Source organism: Corvus cornix, chromosome 8, assembly GCF_000738735.6.
Source record: "Corvus cornix cornix isolate S_Up_H32 chromosome 8, ASM73873v5, whole genome shotgun sequence".
Classification (NCBI taxonomy): Eukaryota; Metazoa; Chordata; class Aves; order Passeriformes; family Corvidae; genus Corvus; species Corvus cornix.
Window position 1 is genome coordinate 28,028,314 of NC_046338.1, and position 19,963 is coordinate 28,048,276.

At 46.2% G+C, this 19,963-nt stretch overlaps 1 protein-coding gene across 7 annotated transcripts in view; it reads left to right on the forward strand.

The window, feature by feature from the left end:
* Positions 1 to 19,963, forward strand: part of PLA2G4A (phospholipase A2 group IVA) — a 70,110-nt gene that overhangs the window by 14,322 nt on the left and 35,825 nt on the right. For all 7 annotated transcript variants that reach the window (XM_039556030.1, XM_039556028.1, XM_039556026.1 and 4 more), the window contains 3 exons: positions 1,785 to 1,887; positions 2,042 to 2,193; positions 8,460 to 8,541. In XM_039556030.1, coding sequence (XP_039411964.1) covers positions 2,161 to 2,193; positions 8,460 to 8,541 — 115 coding nt within the window. In that variant the 5' untranslated portion in view covers positions 1,785 to 1,887; positions 2,042 to 2,160. The remainder of the gene's footprint in view (positions 1 to 1,784; positions 1,888 to 2,041; positions 2,194 to 8,459; positions 8,542 to 19,963) is intronic.

Here is a 19,963-nt window from a genome sequence, read left to right on the forward strand (position 1 = left end):
GTATTCAAGTCACTTAAATGTCTGCTTTCTCTTGAGATGTCCTGCTGGCTCTGGGAAGAGCATGGATCCCTGGGCCCCTGAAATGGCACCAGGGCCTGTGCTCGGGTACCTGCCTGTGTTTATCACATCCTGAGAGACTGATTAACGCAGCAAGCCAGGAGCTCCTATTTGGAGTCACATGGCATGGGCAGGGCTGGGATGTGCCGTACTGCTCATTGGAGCCGTGTGGGAGCCCGGGATCCCAGGCTTCGTGTGTGGCACGGAGGTCTCCGTGCTCCCTGGCCCTGCTGTCCCCGCTGAGAGCCCTGCCTGTGGCCCATGCTCTGGGCGGGTGTTGGGATGCAGTTGCTGATGACGTGGTCGCATTTTTGTCCGCCTGCATGATCCTTGCCTCATCCAGCATGGAGGGCAGATGGCGCTTGGGGACTCATCCTGGCCCCGTAGCCAAAGAGACTGTTGTCTGCAGCACCACGAACGCGCTTCCTGCAGATGTTGAAACAAATGAGGCGGGGGGTTGTAGGGAGAGAGCATGATCTCATGTCTGAGCCAGTTGAGGGATCATCTGGGGAACTGGAACTCTGCCTTTAGGATGCGGGACATTAACTCGAACCAGGCTTTTCGTCCTGGGTCTAACCTGTTCTCTTATTTCCCCAGACAGAGCAGTACCCTTGGCTTGGTTTTGTGTATCCTCTCAAAACGAGCATGGTAGTTGGCTGTGCACTTAGGGGAAATGTGTATTTAAGGTTTTGCAAATTTCCTCTCCATTACGGTGATTGGGTAGCTCCTGTTGTTCCCTTTTCTGGATTGCCTTCCAGGCTGGCAGCAGTTCCTCCAGAACTGATATGGCTGGGCACGTTTACCACGATTCTCCAATGCTGAAGTCTTTCTTATTCACACTTCCTCAGATAAAAATGAATAAATAAAGCCAGGGTGATCCCTAGCCTCAAACTGTTGTTAGGGCTGATAGGAAGGGGTGGTCAGGCATGACTGGGAAGTGATGGAATCACTGTCCCTAGAAGTGTTCAGGAAACATGTGGGATGTGGTGCTTTGGGACATGGTTTAATGATGGACCTGGCAGTGCTGGATTAATGGTTGGACTTGATGATCTTGGAGGGCTTATCCAGCCTTAATAATTCAATGATTAAAGAAAGGATATTGTAATGTTCTAGTAATCATAAAGAAACTAAAGTTGTATTATAATGCCTTCATGCAGTTGCTCAAGAGCAAAGATTTGGGAGTGACATAAATCATCGTTTAGGGCTTATCCTGCCATTTCAGAATTGAGGATTAGGAATCATTCCCTCGAGAGCAAACCCCACATGGTGCTTTGTTTCTTTGAAATTTCTGCTGGTGGTTCAGGTCTGACTGTGGTCCAGCTGGATCTGAGAACTGATCCTGTCCAGCAGTTCCCAGGGTTTTTTAGAGATGCAGAAAGGAATAACCTCTGTTACTTTGATGCTTGAAAACAGTTCTGAAGTTGAAGGCCTCTGGTGGCCCCTGATCTTCACAGAGTGCTCAGAAAGCAGTGGCCTATGGAGAGCCTGTTGAAGTCCTGCCAGCTGGTTTGCAGTTTGCCCCTCGAAGCCTCTGGAGCATCTCCAGACAGCCGAGGTGGCTGGGAGGTTACACACAGCTCCAGCTGGAATTCCCTTCTCGGATTTACAGAGGGCAATATTACTGCTCCTGCAGAGCTCACAATCCTAACTAGGGTTGTAATGGGTGGAAGTATAAATACTACAATGTATTTAAGGAATAAATGTATTCCTTTCTTGTTTATCTGTAGAGCTGCTAGAAACACTGGGATGACTGGAATTTAAGAGACTTGATTCCTGCTCTTACCCTGAGGCAGAGGAAATAGGCACGAGAAATTTCTCCAGCTCGGACAGGTAAATACCTGTATCTCCATAGCTTATGTGAAATTAAGTTCTTGGTAAACAAACAAATTGTGGAAACCTTCCTAAAGAGTAGGAACTGATTTGCTCTGTAAAATACAGTTTAAAAGGAACAGATTAATTTTAATTATATCTTTTTCTTTATTAGAAAAAGGACCTTTCTGCTCTGAAAAAAGGGGAACTCTGCTCTGAAAAAAGGGGAAGCCTCTCCTGTGTGGGATTGAAATAGATACTTGGCAGTTGTCTTGAATAAAAACGAAGGCAAAAATGTCTATCATAGATCCTTATCAACACATTGTGGTAAGTAGCACTGAATCTTATATATATCTACACCATCTTCTGTGATATCTACTGTCTTGTATAATGACTTCCCTGCTGGAAGTTACTCTCAATAAGCACATATCACTGGAGTTATTACTATTTCCTTCAAGAAATGGTTGGTGTGTCTAGCTTTCTTCCTTACAGTGCAGTTTTGGGGCAGGGGGTTTTGTACTCTTTTCCTTTTCATTAGTATGAATGGAGGGATAAGTTGACAAGTTGGGATATTTAGATCTTATACTGGTGTATATCAGTAATGTTGGTTCAAAGAGAATCCTCAAAATATATCGTGCAAACACTGAGTGAGATGATCTGTGCCACTCAGCAGCACACTGTTCCCCTGCTTCCCTTCCTCCTGCTTTATTCCAGTGTTCCTGCTGCATCCTTGTCCCAGCTGTCACACCCTTGGGATGGCAGTGAGCCAATGGACGTTCCTGAATGAGCAAAGACAAAAATTTCTTAGGGAGAAGTCCTTCCCTGTGAGGGTGGGGAGGCCCTGGCACAGGGTGCCCAGAGAAGCTGTGCCTGCCCCTGGATCCCTGGAAGTGTCCCAGGCCAGGTTGGATGGGGCTTGGAGCCACCTGGGCTAGTGGAAGGTGTCCCTGCCCCTGGCAGTGGGTGGGGTGGGATGAGCTTTAAGGTCCTTTCCCACCCAAACCATTCTGGGATTCCATGGAAGGGTTAGAAAATCTGTTCTGTGCTGTTAGAACTGGCCCAAGGTGAGCTCAGCCTGTGGAGGTGTAGAAGTAGGGACAAGGGAAGTGGGAGTAGAACTGCCCTTCACGGGGCAAGCCCGTGGCTGCACAGCCACTGACCACTGGGATGTTCACACGTATCTGTGCTGGAAGTGAGTTTCCAAAGCAAACACTGGAACAGCAATTCCTGCCCAAGCTGAAATCTGGAGCCACGCTGGGCGTGTTCCTATCAGGGGCTTCTTGTAACAGCATCATGCTGACTGTAGCACCAGTGAGGTGTCCCCAGAAATAGCTGCCACACACTTGTCAGTGTTTTACGTGGCTAAAAATACTCCCTGAGCTTCCTAGAAGTGATCTCTTATCAGCCCTGTGGTTTGCGCCCCGTGCACTCACATCCTCCACATCAATGTGCAGCCAGCAGATGTCAAACTGGCTTTTACTCCCTCGCCAGTCCTGTGAACTGCTGGGAGGGAGGGCAAACCTCAGGGTGATGTCTGTGTAAAAACAATACTGACTTAATTCCTTTCAGCATCAGTGCCCTCTCCTGGATGGATTGCTTGGAATGATCTGTACCTTTATGGGAGAGGTCTCTGAGGCACTTGGTTGTATTTTATCGATTCACTGACGTAAAAAGACTTTTTGATACCAATAATCAACAAAATGGAGCTGTCCTACATATATAATATAATGAATGAAAAGTGTGTGTAGTAAATGTAGTTACAGCTCTCTGGGAATGCTGAACTGTTGCTGTGGGAGTGTTGCTAATTCCAGAATCAACACTGTTCATGCAAGAGCTGATCCTTTAATTGCTTGGAAAGTGAATGGAAATCTTTGAAGTTTTTTAATTTGAAAACTGAAATCCCTTGGAAAATTTTACTGAAATTTCAAACAGTCAAGGGCAGCAGGCTCACATCAATGCAAAATCTTGCATTTAAATTATAGTTGGCATTAAATTACTCAAAAGGATTCTGCATTTTCCAGAAGTCCTTGTGCTAACTGTTGCGTATTTTCTGATGATTTCTTTTCTTCTCATTTTATGAAAGACTCTGAGGTATAAATTAAAATGTTCAGAAAGCTGCTGCAGGTGCAGACAGAACTGACTATACCAAAAATGCAAAGAATTCAAGTGTGTAATACATCTTCATTTACTTTGATATGGGGGATAAATATTATAAGAATGGGAAAAATGACTTCAAGATAAAATTTGTGTGTGTGCATAAAAGTTTGTCTTAATTGTAATACCCTGTGAAAGAAGAGCATGGACTCCATGAAAATTAATTACTTAAGTAAACAGGCAAATATTTTCATTTGTCTAGCCCCATTGTTAGCTCAAGTGTCCTTAACATGAAGGAAGTAAACCCATTTAATACTTGTGCAGTCTGCCTGTGCCAGAGCCTCCTGATTGCCTGGCACACAGAATGCCAGTGTCCTGGTGGAGCTCCGCTCTGTGACTCAGCATTCTGGAATATTACACATGTGGTATTGGACACATGCAAATCCCTGCCTTTCTGGGCACGTCCGGAAGGGCGGCAGGGAAAACCCGCCTGTGTTACGGGAGATCTTGGGGCTTGTCCCAGCCCCTGGTGGGAAGGGGGTGGTGTTTGTCTGCTCACAAACGCAGGGACATCTAAAAGAGAGCAAAGCAGATAATTAGGGAAATGTTACTGGGGGGAAGGAAAGCACTCAAAGGTGAGAGAGGAGCAACGGAGGCAGGAGCAGGAGTTGTAAGAGATGGAGAGCTGAGGTCAGGTGTGAAAAGAGGAGATGCTGAACCATGGCTGTGCAGTCATGGAAAACCTTGTGGATTGAATAGTGAACACTGGCCACCTGAGTTTCCATAACTCAGAAAACCCACATTCAGACAGGGCACAGTGAAAACTTCTTTTCTCCTTTCCTCTCTAAATTTCTGGAGAAAGAGGAAGTGAAATGAAACACATGTAAAGCGAGGTCACTTTGGACAGTGTGTTTTAGTTTTTTAAATCCATGGAATCCCAGAATGGATTGAGTTGAATGGGACCTTAAAGCCCATCCCACCCCACTGCCATGGGCAAGGACACCTTGCCCTGGAGTTAATTGTGAGCTTTTGAAATTTGTAACCTGTCCTAGATTTTTAAAGGAATGTAGATGTTGCTTCTCTCAGTGTTGCAAGGTTTAAGTGATTTATTTACTATCATCTGTTTTTCAGAAGTACTTGAGGAGTTTGTACAGATTTTTATCAAGACTTAAGGTGAACATAAGTCACATGAGAAAATGCAGCTTAGTCATCTAAACTAGCAAGGGCTGGATTTGTAAAGGCATTCAGAGTCAATGCATTTATCGTGGTGTTTTCAAGGGGCTTCTTCAGAACTCCCTTTGAAAATCTAATAAAAAAAAAATCTTCTGAAATATGGACATTTAGGCCTTTTGATCTCCTTAGAAACTGGCCCTTAAGTGGAAAATTGCCCTAATTTCCGCTTGCACTTAATCTGCATGAAAAAACATTTATTTTGGTGTAAGAAGAGATCTAGACTTTAGAGCTTCCTGTGTGTATTTGTGGTTTTTTTTGGGTTTTTTTTCCCTAAGAGGGAGATTGTTTATTTCAGTAGTGGCAAATTTCCTCTAAGTGTGTGGCTATGGCCAGATATTAATAACTGTGTATAACTGCAATCCTCAGTGTGTTGTTTTGGGTGAAGCACAGGGAAAGAAGGTACTGCTTTTCTGTTTTGCCAGGCCTCTGTGTTCTCACATGCCTTTCAGAGGATCCCAGTCTTAAACCAGACTTAATTTTCCTGGCAGTACAACAGCTGGAATGACGGGGGTTGGTTGCTGCTTGAGTCAATAAAAAGCAGTTTTTGTGATGGCATTAGTAAAGCAGTTATCAGCTTGTAATAGAAATAGTGATGGTCCCTGTGCTGCTGGGAAGAGAAGAAACTGGTAAGTGATGGCTTGGCCTTGCTTTGATGGTAGACATATGAATTTAGGCATGTGAGTTTAGACGTATGGGAGATGCAAGCAGATTACAGAGTGCTTGTTGCCAGGGAGTATCGTGTAGTATCCCCCTTTTCCAGCCAGAGCTGTGGGACACCAAAAGTGCACATGAATTTCACCTATCAGCTGAGAACTAAACCCAGCACGCCCATGTCCCATCCTTGTCACTTAATTGCAACTCCTCTTCCCTGCTAAGTGCTCAGTGATCTCTGATTTGTGGTCTCCAGTGAGGACAAGCTCTTTCTTGACAGCTGAGAAAAAGGAGGCGGATTGTGTGTTTGTAGTTTGGGCTGTTTCTTTTAATTACAAGGTTGGATATGACAAAGGCAATGCTTCAGTCTGTATGAGGAAACAGGCCAGTTGTGAAACCAACTTCATCAATCTGACATACCTGGGAGATAATATAATAGGGAGATAATAAAGCAGCTTTGAGCATTTTCAGACAGCAAACTGAAAATAGGGGGCAGCGAGAGCCGGTGGTTTCTGGAGAGTCACAGCTTGTAAAAGTACTTGGGGCAGGGTAAATGACAGAGCTGGGGTGACCTCACATGGTTGTGTTCCCAGCCCTTCCCAGATACCCACAAAAATCCCCATTTACCCTACTGTGAGGAAAACTCTGGAGATTTTTTTGCCCTGTGGCAGAGGCAGAAATGTATTCAGGGAGAAGTCATATCCTCCTTCCTGTTCATCCATCTTGAAGCTGCAGTTCAGAAGGTGATGGATGTCACTCAGTCATTGGGATGTCTTCATGTCAGCCCATGGAAGGCTGTTAAATAGGTGCTGCTCCTTAGGAACTTTGGGTTCCCACAGCTGAACCCTCTCTGCTGGGTCTGATGCTTTCGAGGTGAGCAACATCCCGCTGAGAGTATTGGGAAGAGTCTGAATTTCCCTCTTCCTGTGGTTGCTGAACCACTTGCTGTGCCTTGATGGTTTCAGTGCACCACGCTTGGTATTGCCACAGTTTCCCCTGCCTGCTCACTTGGTCTTGGATCCACGTAACTCCTGTGGCTGCCAGGGGAAAATTCCAGAGCCAGGCAGATAGTCCTGGCTGGAACCTCCAGCAGCTGGCAGAGCGTGGGGGTGATTACAGCCAGATAAAGCTGCTGAACTCAGTGTCTGGGTCAGGCAGTGGCTGCAGTGAAGTCATCCCTGTATCACTGTGGGCATTTTCTCCTGGAGCCTTTGCCATGGGGATGTGGCCGTGCCTTTGCACACCTCAGGCTTCTGCAGGAGCTGTGTTGGTATCACTGGAGGTGCTTTTTAATGAGTCCTGACTCAAGTGCCACTTAAGTACTCACAAGTCACTTTTGCTGTTTTTAGGAGATTAGTTTTGGCTTTCTTTTTTTTGAGAAAATGATATGTAACCTATAAGATATTAACTTTTTTCTATATTTGTGTGAAAGGGATCCAGTTTGGCTCAGGTCTCTGGGTGTGAGCTGTAGACACAAAATAAGGGTTGCCTGAAACAACCAGTTCTAAAAAAAAAAAGAAAAGGAAGTGTCCAGATGAAAATTAGCAAGAAGGCACCAGGCAGAGCCTGAATGAGCATGTCCTGTAGCAGGGTTATTGTCTATGATTTTCAATAAATTTCAGTGAATTTCCTGAGGGTGGCCTTCTCCCTGGTTGTTTTGTTCCCAGTGACTGATAGGCTGTGTTTATTTTAATGTACTTCACAAGGTTGGTGGGTGGTTAGGAAAAAAATAGGATCAGTGTGAGACCTGATCCTGGCTTTAATACCTCACATTTCCTCCCAGTCTCTGTGTCCCTGTAAAGCCACTGTTGGCTGTCCTGCAGTCTGTGCTGGTGATTCTCAGTGGTATCCAGCAGGTTGGTCAAACTTTGGGCTATGTAGATAAAGCAACAGTAGAGCTGAGTTGGTGACCTCTTTTTATTAAGGCTTTTACTTTTTGTTTCTTAATTTCACATCTTTTCCTACTTCCCTGGCTTGCTGGGGACACACCTGCTCCTAGGCAGGCAGCTCCTGCTATGTTTGGGCTTTGCAGGAAATGGGAACCTTCAGAAATTGCATGAAATGTGCTGGTGACTGTTTTAACAGCTTGCTTTGCACCTTCCTTACATTGTCTCTTGAGGATGCTTTCACACTGAATATTGATATGTACTAGAAGGTACAGCACTAACTCTACCCCTTGTGTGTGCAGCGTGCATTTATCTATTCCAGAACACAGACTTTGAAGTAATTCCTGCCATTCTTTTTAGCAAGGGAAGGCAATTACCACAACAAGCTGTAAAATAGCCTGGTTTTATTTTTCCCTTGCCATACCCCGTGGTTCCTGCCTGACTAAATGCCTCGGAGCAGGTTCTGTGGTGAGGGAGGGGGAGTGTTGTTGGTTGAGATTAGTAGGTGTGGCTGCAGGAAAATCCAGCAGCCCCAGTGCAGGTACCTCTTGGTAAAGATCCAGGGTGCAGTTCAGCTTTAGGATGCTCTATCCAGTATGAGTTTCCCTTACATTTTGACTGGGTGATTTCTCTCTCTCTGTTTTTGGACACAGTGAAACCTTATTTTGATAGATGGGGTTTCTTTTTTTGGTTCTGGAGCTTAATCACTTCTCACTCTCTGACTTCCAGGTGGAACACCAGTACTCACACATATTCACTGTGACAGTAAGGAAAGCCACAAATGTCACCAAAGGAGCCATTGGTGACATGCGTGAGTATTTCTCTTTCTGTTCTGCCTTTCTTCCATGAGCCTGTTGACGTGGGCAGGGGGATGTGGTGACACATTGTGCATTAAATGGTTGCTAGTGGGCTGGTGGTGGGTTTCTGTCTGCCTTGTTAAAGCCAGGGCAGAGTCCCCGTGTCGCTGCTCACTCTCACTCAGAGAGCAGATCTGCCGCTCCTTCTTTCCATTGATCCAGAAAGGCTGAGTGAGTTGTAAGCGATTTGCCTCCAAGCCAGCAACACCTACAATTAGCTTTTTGGCTCAGTCAGAAGTGCTGTGTGAGTGCAGTGAAACTGGAAATTGCTGCCTTCTCACAGGGCTGTGGTTTGGTGGGGGAAAGAAAGAGCCCAGAGCTCTGCTGAGTCAGTGCAGAAAGCAGAAAAAATGTAAGGCCATTTAAAAAAACCCACCCAAATGGGTCAGCAGATCTTGTGGTAGGGAGATGGATGATGCCAGCACTTCTTCCTCTTTCTGGGAGTCTGCTGAGCCTCTGGACTTTGCAGCTGAACAGGAAACCACTAGGAAGAACAGCTCTGCTCTTCTCTTAAGGGGGGAAGAGGGAGAGAATATTGGCTGAATCTGCAAAAAGAATATTCCTGCTTCCTTAGATCTGACTGCTTTGCTGCCAGGCCATGTCTCCCTTTTCCCAGTGCTCCCCAAGGCTTGCAGGCTGGGGCAGGAAGGATGAGTGTGACTCTTGGCTCCTGCTCTCCCATCAAGCTGATTGGACATACAAGTGTTTCCCAACTCCTGGAAACTTACTTTTGGGTCAAACTACAGCAGCTTCTCTGACCCACAGCTTTGCTTCAGGGGGTTTTCATAACTGAAGTCTACTGTTGATGCTAAAATTGTGGGAGGGATACTTGAAAGGGGGATATTCAACAGCCACAAGTACAAGGGAAGAGATGGGAGCCCTGGCAAAGGGGAAAAAGGGAAGCTATCTGTCATCCCCTGTGGGGTGAGGGGTAGGAGCACACAGAGAAGATGCATTGGGGTGTGGGGGTGTGTGTGTATATACATATATATATATATAATTTCATCTATATGGTGGTCTTTAGATAAGAAGACCTCAGGAAAAGTGCTGGAAGAGAGGAACAAGGAGCCTGTGAGTTTGTGTGTGTGTAAGAAGATGAGTTAAATGGAAAGACACAGGTTCTACACGGGTTCTTGGACACAGGCGTCTGTCATGAGACAGTGGGGGCAACATGCGAAGGGAAAAAAGGGAAGTTGAAGTGGGGGCCCCATGATATGATATTAAAGGGAGACTAAAGGGTGATGAAAGCCTGGAGATCATGGCAACTTTGTGCACCAGAGCAAATACTGTCCTGTATAAAGTACTGTCCTATGAAGTATAAACTTCAAATACTATCCGTCAATATAATTGAATTTTTTTTCTAGAAAAAACCCTCTTATCTTAGCAAGTCATCAAAATCGAGAAGCTGCTGAGGAAGAACATTTTATTTTGATCAAACCTGCCAGAGTGATGCTCTGGGGCCACTGAAACCTGCTTGGCTTCTTCTCTGAGGCAGCTGCCAGAGCTCAGTAGCCTGAGGCACCCCCAGTCTGGGGCATCTCTGGGTGAGCTTCCAAGGACCCAAGGCTGGTCCTTGGGGTCCTGGCAAATCCCCCAAAGTGAGAAAAACAGATCTTTGCTTCTTTTTTTAATTTTGGGAAAATTAAAAGTGTTTTTATTCCCTGTTACTGGAGCGTGGCAGCTACCTGATCAAATGAGTGATTGTGTTAATTGCTATGAGGAGGTGCTTAAAGCTGTGAGTGGGGAAGGGCCTTTACAGTTGATTGTGTATATATATATATATATATATATATATATATATATGTATATATATCTTTGTTTTATTTGATTGGATCTGCCTACTGCCCAAAATGAAACTTGTTGAGGGAATTGCTGAACTTTCCCATCGGGTTTTTTATCTCAAGGACAGGAAGGTGGCTGTGACAGACCACATGTGAGCCCTGGTTGGGGTGGGTGCCTGAGTGTTGCTCTCCCCTTACGGATGCTCCCAAGCTGTTGACTCTTCTGGGGGATTGCCCCAAATTTTTTCTGCTGTTGTTGCTCCGGGTTATGAACCAGAGATGCTCTGGGAATAAGAGAGTTAATTTTACGTTGTGGGGTGATGGAGGCCTGGGGGAACATGAGGGATTTTGTATGTTTTGCTGGTTTTTTTTCCATATCAGCCTTTCCAAGACTTTCTGGAACAGCTCTGAGAGATCTGAGCAAATCTAAGTCTATGAAATACGCTGAAGTGCTTTGTGTGATATTTTTCGTCCTGAGGCTCTGAAGTCTACCTCTGCTCAAGGAGTTTTAGCTGGCAGGTCTGGTGTGTGTGGTGCCCCACTCCATGGGTGGCATGGAGGCCCTGACTCCTCTGTCATGGCCATCCACACCTCTGTCTCCTCAAGCCCAGGCTGGGAAGATAACCAGTATTTCTAGAAAGTTTTCCAAGATTTCTTGAGCTCTTCATGAATGGGCAGTGTAAGTGGTTGTGTCATCCTCAGGCCATTTTGTCATTCTGTGGATCTGTGTGTGGGGGTGATAAATGAGATTTCCTGTAAGAACTCACCACCCAGGATGGTGGGGAGGGGGCAAAAGAAGTTTGAGGGCAGACCCTTTCCTTCCCAGCAGTTCATTCAAGTCCCTTATTTCAGGTGTCTGCCCATTTACTGTTGCCTCTGTGGAAGTCCTTCCTTTACTGGTGTCACTCATTTCAGTTTTAGTGTCCCTGTCCGGGTGATTCCCATGCCCTGGGTACCATCCTGTCAACATCCAGGTGATGCAGCTGTAGCTTTACAAAGGTTTAAATCCTGGTTTAGAGGCTGCTGCTCTGGTAGATGTGCTCCGCTCGTTTCCAGGCTGGAAGTTTTGTGAGCTGAGTAAGTGCAGCAGAGGTGTGCTGGCTGACGTTGGCTGGCCGCTCTGTTACTCCCTCTGTCAACAGGACAGGGCGAGAACATGATGTAAGGGTCAGCATGAGGACAGGGACATCTCTCACCTCTTACCCACACAGGCAAACAGGTTCAGTTTGAGGAAATGACTGTCATTTATTGCCAGTTAATTGTAGCAGAGTAACATAGTCAGAAATAAAGCTAAACCTACCTCCTGCTGTACACCTTTCCTTCTTTCCTGCTGCATCCCTGTACCAGCTGTAAATGGGATTGGAGTCAGCCACTGGACCCTGCTGAACTGGCAGAAACACAGTTCGATGAAAAAGAAGACAAAAAAATTTATTAGTAAGAAATTGTTCCCTGTGAGGATGGTGAAGCCCTGGCACAGGGTGCCCAGAGAAGCTGTGGCTGCCCCTGGATCCCTGGAAGTGTCCCAGGCCAGGTTGGATGGGGCTCGGAGCAGCCTGGGCTAGTGGAAGGTGTCCCTGCCTATGGCAGGGAGTGGTATGAGTCCCTTTCAATCCAAGCCATTCTAGGATTCTATGCCCCTGCTGCCCAAAACCTACCATATAAAGCTATTACAAGGTGAAATATCAAAAAATCTGCATGGCTTTGGTGAGGATTTCATTATCTTAATAGCTTAGCTTGCTGCTGATTGCAGACCTTGTAAAATCACTTCTCTGGACCTCTTGAAAAAGACCTTGCCTCTGCCCCAGTGAGTTCTTCTATAGTAGATGTGTAGTTTTGAGTCTACTCAGATGCCACCTGAACTGTAGAGCCTTTCCTTACTTCCATGACAGTACAAAAACTGTTAGGAAAAAAGACCAGAGTCCCAAACTGCAGCATTGTGAAAGAGAAATGCTTGCAAACTGGGTCTCCTTTCCATAGCATCTCTCCCCTTCTGGATTTTCAGGGATCTTGGTGGAAAACTGGGTCAGAGGAAGCATTGTAAAATTTATCTTCTATCTAGATAGAAGCGTTCTGGCTTTCACAACAAATGGTGGCATATACAAAGGAAACCAGTTGTGTGACTCTGCTCTTAACGATCACTCATCTTGCTTAATCCTGTTTGGGATTTGCAGCTTTTCCTTGCTTCATCTTCTTTTGATGCTGTGGTAATGAACGGTGTCATTCCGGGTATTTTTAGGAAAAAATTCCCTTCTTAAAAGTGTTTAAAGTTTGATAGCTCGCAGCACTGGTACTCAGCTTCTATTCCAGTTGCTGTCCACCCCGTTGGAATCAAGGATGCATTTCCACTGCAGTTAAGCTGCTCGGATAAACAAGTGCTGGGAGCAGTGCAGTCACCAGAGCTCAGCTCTGGTTGCAAAACTTGCCCAAACAGAGCTGAGAAGCAGCTCCCGAGTAGCTCTTGGCATGGTCAGCCCACTGCAGGCAGCTGTGGACATCCCCCCAAGTCCAGGAGATGCCCTTCCTCATCGTTTCCTGCATCTCGAAAGGAAACTGGGATGGGAGCACACCTTTACCTGTCTGGCCCTGGCTCTGGGATCTGGGAATGAGGAAGGGATGTCCAGCATGCACTGTTTGTCCCTCACAGCCCTGTGCCCTGAGGCTGTTCCCTGTGAGCCAGAGCTCCTGGGGTTGCAGGTGGCTTGGTTAAACGCGAGTCAAGGCAGTCCAGGCAGGTGTGAGCAGGGTTTTAAACCTGGCCTAGCTGAAAGGGAGGAACTGGAGATTTGCCTGGTTGTATTATGGTTTGTGTTATTGAGCAGCTCATGCTTATGAGCAGCTCATTCAGGACTCATCCAGCTGTTCTCTGGACCACAGCAGGGCCAGTCCTGCACCCTGAATCAGCTACAGTGCACTTTCCTGTCGGAGTGCCATCAGATAAGGCTCTTCCTGCAAGGCCCTGGAGCAGGTCCTGATTTTTGCAAGGGGAAAACAAGCCAAACTGCTCCCCTTTTCCAGCCTAACAGCCTGGGAAAAGTAGGTCAGAGTTGGCCAATCCTCCACATCCTACAAGCTGCATGTGCAGGACTTCATGTGGCTGAAATACGGATCCATGAAAGATGGATAAAATAAAAAATCTTAAATGAAAAGTGCTGCTAGCAACTGCTCAAGATGTCTACTGCAGATCTCAGTCTAACACTGGGGCAACCAAATGCTAGATTTCCATTTCCTTGGCACACCCAGTATCCTTTCCCTTTGGTGGGGATGGCCAGTGCTGGGAGGTGGAAGTCATGTTGGAAACAGAAACAGGCTCGTGTGTTCCACAGTGAAACTGATGGAGAAAATGCTGCTCTTCCCAGCTGCAAAAATATCGTTTTGATGAGAAATTCTCTCTGTGAGTGCTTGCCATGGAGTTACTGAGGGGAGACCTGTTCCTGTGAGAGGTTGGTGAAAACTCATTCCTGTCCTAGAGGAAGCTCTCCCATGACTCTGTTATGCTGTGGTGGTGACATGGAGCAGTGCAGGCTCAGGATCCATCTTGTGTGGCTGGAGAACCCCCCTGGCCCTGCTCCAGGCCCTGCCAGGCTGTCACCAGCCCCAGAGCGTCGTGGTGGCTGGGAGCTGCTCCTGTTCCATGTGCTGTCCTGTCTCCAGGCGGAGCTTCCTGGTGGGGCTCCCCTCCAGGACCTGTGGACACCACTGTTCCTCTGGTTTGAGCCTTTCACTCCCTCCATTTAGGAGGAGGCTCCCTCTGTTTATGCCATTTGTCCCCTGTCATAATCTAACTTTTTCTTGCTTTCGATTCTTTTCCTTCTCATCCCCTTTCCCAGGAGTGTTAGGGTTGGGCTAATGCCTGATCCAAGGGAGAATTGGGAAGAACATCAGTCATAGTGAGATGTAAAGGAAAAATATGAACAGGGTAAGAATGTGACACTTCCCACTGATCCTCTCCTCGGCTGCCTTCAGTGAGATTCCCTGAGCTGGATGTGCCTTTGGGGTAATCAGCTGTCACTGAGTTTCTCTTGCAGAAAATTCACTGCTTTTCTTTGAATCCACATAGGTCTTCTCATCCACAGCTCCTTGGGTAAGGAGTTCTGCAGGTTGCTGCCTGAAGGAGACTTTTAATTAGTTTTGAAAATGTTTTTTTAAAAGCATGAGCTGAAGAATGTGAACTGGGGTCAGTTTGAGGCCCTTCACGACAAGAAAGATACTAAGAGGCTGGAGCCAGGGAAGGGAATGGAGCTGGGGAAGGATCTGGAGCCTCAGGAGTGGCTGAGAGAGCTGGGAAAGGGGCTCAGCCTGGAGCAAAGGAGGCTCAGGGGGGACCTTCTGGTTTTCCACAACTCCCTGACAGGAGGGGGCAGCCGGGGGGCGTCGGGCTCTGCTCGCAGGGAACAGGGACAGGAGGAGAGGGAACGGCCTCAGGCTGGGCCAGGGGAGGCTCAGGTTGGACACCAGGAGGAATTTCTCTATGGAAAGGGTGGTCAGGCCTTGGAATGGGCTGCCCAGGGAGGTGTTGGAATCCCCATCCCTGGATGTGTTCAAGAACTATGTGCATGTGGCACCTGGGGACAAGGTTTAGTGGTGAACACAGTGATGGTGCTGGGCTGGTGGTTGAGCACGATGATCTTGGGAGATCTTTTCCAGCCTTACCCATTCTATGATTCATCATCTGGGTACTGCCTTGCACTTTGTAGGATTCCAGCTGTCCCACAGATCCATCTGTACCAAAGAAAAGCTCTTACAACTCAGGAGTGTTCCTTTATGTATTTCTGACTACACGTGTTCTGAAAGGGAGGGAGAAAATGATCAGCCTTTCTCATGTTTGTCACCACAGGAAGGAACACTTTTGTGGAGGATGGTTTTTAGTGACAGGCTTTATCAAAACATCCAGCCAAGAGTGTTACAGGGCAGTTGAAATCCAAGGAATGTGTGCTCAATGCTGAGCTTTTAAAGCATTCTTGACCGTTGTCTGAATTAAAAAGTCAAGGGAGGAGACTCTTCTCCCTCACAGGCCCTGAGGCTGCACTTCAGCAATATGGGAAATCAAGCTCTGGGGCTGCTGGGAGAGCCCAAAACCTCTAAAGCTTCCCGATACCAAACACAGACCCAGTGTAAACTTGCTCTGCAGATTCAGAAAACGCTGCCAGTGTAAATTTGTATTAGCAGAGTTTATGCCAGACTGAGAATAATCTGTACTCCATCAGATAACATAAACGTGGACTAAGAATCATATTGTGGCTTTGGAGTAATTCAGCAGGAATGTGATGATATGCCTGTACTTACTGCAGACCAAATTACCCTGTCCAGGTCTGGCATTTCCATGGACCCGCAGTCAGAGTTGAGCCAGGCCTCCTTCTGTCTTGCTCGTGTCTTTGGTGGTGGAGCGTCATGGTTTGACACCGGCTAAACACCAGGCACCCATGAGAGTCACTCACTGACCCTCCCCTGCCACAGCTGGGCAGAGGAGAGAAAAATGTAATGCATTCCCTGTGGATCCCCGTGGGCTGTGGGTGGATCTCTGCATCCTCCGTGGATCCCCGTGGGCTGTGGGTGGATCTCTGCATCCCCCGTGGATCCCCAGGGGCTGTGGGTGGATCTCTGCATCCCCCGTGAATCCCCATCGGCTGCAGTGGCACAGCTGCTTCACCACGATCTTCACCAAAGCCTGCAGAGGAATCTGGGCTCCGGTGCCCAGGGCACCTCGTGTCCCTCCTTCTCCACTGACTCCGGTGCCTCCGTGTTGTTCCCCTCAGGTGTTCTCACCTGCTCCTCTTCTCTGGCCAGGAAAAAACTGTCCGTGCACACTGTTCTGATTTTCTTCTTCAATCTGTTATCACAGAGGTGTTACCAGCCTCTGCAATTGGCCCAGCCTTGGCCAGCAGCTTGTCCATCTTCAGAGCCATCAGGGATTGGCTCTGTCGGACATGGGGAAAGTTTCCAGCAGCTTCTCACAGCAGCCATCTCTGTGGCCCCCCCGCTACCCAAAACCAGGCCCAGCAAAACCAACACATGGAGTGACAGGTTTCACTGGTTTAACAGTGAGAACTAGGCATTTAAATCAATTAAAAAACCCTAAACCCCTTAGACTCTGGCACACTACTAGAAAAATGTTATTTTGCTTAATGCTTCAGTCACTTTTCAGGGTGTATCTGCAAAGAGGCCTGTACAGATAACCTAGAGAAGACAATGTTTCTTTGCTCTTGGCGCTTCTACAAATGTGGTTTGACCAAAAGCAGACTTGAGTTTTTTTTACCCTTTCAAGGCTGGATCAGTGGAAGCAGTGGTGTCCTGCACCAGTAAACTGGGTGATAGTGCAGTGCCTGTGCTGAGAGCTGGTTCTTCCCTCCATTGAAGTAACACCAGAGATGAAAAGCGCTGTCATAAAAGGCACGAATAATTTTTAATGAAGGTGTTACCTAATCCCAGTATTTCTCAAAGCATAGCTGCTGCTTCAGAGCTGCCTTACTTCCCTTGGAGTCACCTTCCGCTCATGAAATCTGGCACTGCATCACCCCTTTGCAAAATCTCCAAAGCCACCAGCCCTGGCATTCCCTGTGGTGCCTTAAACACAAGCAGCAGTGAGTATTCCTGGGGTTTTTAGGTTGCTGTGGCCTTCTGACAGATCTCCTGGCATTTGCATTACTGCTAGACTGTGGATTTGTGTGGAGCATCTCAAGTATCTGTTCCATGGTTGGAGGGACACTTATTGATAAGTACAGTTTTTAAGAATTCCCTTTTTAAAAACTGAAAAATCACATGAAACTGGGAAAACCCATGAATTTAAAATCTATTACTTTTTCTCTTGTCAATGGCAGAGACACCAACTCATAGTTCCGTGCCACTGTGAGGCCCCACAAAATTCACAATTTGAATAGAAATCCTGTTGTTGTTTAGCTTCCTTCTCCTTGGACAAAAGAGAGGTCATCCAGCAATTCCCATTATTGGCTTGACCTCAGCCAGGCTGCTCAGCTGCATGTGCTAAACAAGTTGTACTATAGTGCAGCAAACCAAAAAAATGGTGGGAAATACACAAAGATGGTCATTGGGGACGTAGTAGGTTTTTATCAATGGGATTGCACTTAGTGGTGGATAAATTAAGGGTTATTACCACTTTTTATTTTGAGATATATATATATATATATAGTAGTATTATATTTGAACAGGCTTTCTATAGTTTCTTTTTGGTAATTATGCTGTTGAAGTAATTGAAATTGGAATGACTGAAATATAAATCATGTATCTGTAATATTAATCATATTCATATGGAGGCCTGATGACATCCATCTCACCAGACTAACAACATAAGATCAAATAGTTTCCAGTCACTGCAGAAAATTTTACAGGTTTCCTTAATAGCCAGATTGCTTAAAACATTACTCATTTTTCACTGTGAAAATGTTTGACCCTTATTACTGTCCACTGTGTGTTTCACTTGGTGATTCATAATGTAATTTAAGGGGAGAATCCTTTAGCCATGACTTAACCAGGAGATAAATCAAATGAGGAAAAGTCAGTGAATCCTTACTTTCTACCTCTCAGCCATTCCTAAGGCAGCAGTTTAAAAACAGTAGTGGAGATGCTGACTCTGCTCTTGTTATTGGATGTGTGTCTTCAGCCCCTGGAGCTTGGGGGGGGCTGTAAATCTGAATTATCACCAACATTTTGTTAATTACCCCGAGACCTCATTGAGCTCCAAGCTGCTAATTGCAGGACCCTCGTTGGCATCAGTGCTGAAAGCCTTAATTGTGTTTTTTTAATGTGCAGGTAGGGTTTGAGATACTTGGCTTAATTGTTAGCTCAGCCTGCCTTGTTCCTGAGAAATGGGGATGGAGCGGCAGTGCTTGCATAAGGAACAGCCCGAGCAGGGCTGAGCTGTGCAGAAACTCTCCTTTCCTCAGAAGTGTCCTGGGAACAAATGCAAATTCCCCCAGGTGCTGCTGCTCAGGAGGCTGTGCTTGGTATCTCACGCAGCTGCTGCAACAAAAGAGCAATTCCCTGACAGTGCTGCCTCTACAGAGAATCCTTAAGGCTGGAAAAGACTTTTAGGGTCATCAGGCTCAGACAGAGATAATTCTCAGACATGGATAAGTCTCTTGTCGTGATTAAACATCAGCTTTTGACCCATACACCATAACAATTCTTCCTTTTAAAATCAAAATATAGATGGCAGCCTTCCAGTGCTTAAAGGGGCTCCAGGAGAGCTGGAGAGTGACTTGGCACAAGGGCCTGGAGTGACAGGACAAGGGGGAATGGCTTCCCACTGCCAGACAACAGGGTTAGGTGGGATATTGGGAAGGAATTGTTCCCTGGGAGGGTGGGGAGGCCCTGGCACAGGGTGCCCAGAGAAGCTGTGGCTGCCCCTGGATCCCTGGCAGTGTCCAAGGCCAGGTTGGATGGGACTTGGAGCAACGTGGGCTGGTGGAAGATGTCCCTGCCCATGGCAGGGGTGGGGTGAGATGAGCCTTATGGTCCCTTCCCACCCAAACCATTCCATGATTCTGTGATAACAGCGGTGATCAAGCTATTTTTACTTACATTTTCAGCTTAGTTTTTTTAACATTACATGGCAAATCAATTAGCAGAAGCCTGGGCAGCAATGAAAACATCTATGGCAAGGGTGCACACTGGCTGTTTCATCTGCATTTGATAACTTGAATGTTTTGAAATACATTAAGTGAATACTTCTGTGTTACTTGCCAGGTTGCTGGTAGTTTTTGGTTTCCATCCAAGGAGTGAGGTTTTAATTAATATGGTATAGCTTAAAAAAGTATTTACTATAGCTTATAGCAATATCTTAATCAGAGCAAGCAGTCTTCCAGTGCATTTTCTCCTCATCTGAAGAAGGAAGTTAAAAAATAATAGGTTTTCATTTTCTTAACTGAAAATAGCTCCAAATAAAGTTTCAAACATGAAAGGGCAGGTGATTAAATCTCTGGGTTAAAAAGCTGATGAAGGCACGGAGTGGGGTGACTTGGCAAGACTGAACTGCCAAGACTGATTTTTCCAAGTTTAGTTGATCCATGCCTTAGGTTTAGTTTCTGTTTCAACACTTACCAGGGTTTGCCTGATAGGAAGTTAGTAATGGATCTGCAGGTCTGGGGTTTCCACATGCTTTGGGGTTTTAAATATGGATATGAAACCATTTGCTGTTTGTGTTGGTAAGAACAATTAGATTTTTGTAACAGAGTTTGGGCTGATCACATAATCACGTGAAAAACTGAATGGAGAGGGAGCCATTGATGTTTTGCCCAGAACTCTGCTCAGCCATCAGGATTTTGGCTAAAATCCAGGTTTTTGTAGGCAAATTTAGTCTCTTGGCAGAGCAAGCCTGGGTGTTTATTGCCAAAGTCATGCTGGCTATCAAGACTTAGCAAATGAGACCTTGTCACTTCATGGATTTTTGGTTTCAAAGAGCCTTGTTTCTTTTGATTCTTGATTCTTTTTTTGTGGCAGAGCTTTGTGTAGTAGTTGAAATGAACTAATGGAAAAGTTGGCAAGTTGGAACATCTGCCTGGTGAGGAAAGACTTAGGGCTTGATCCCCCAGTTCCCCTGCCCATAAAGAAGAGACAAGATCAGACATAATTCCTCAGGAGA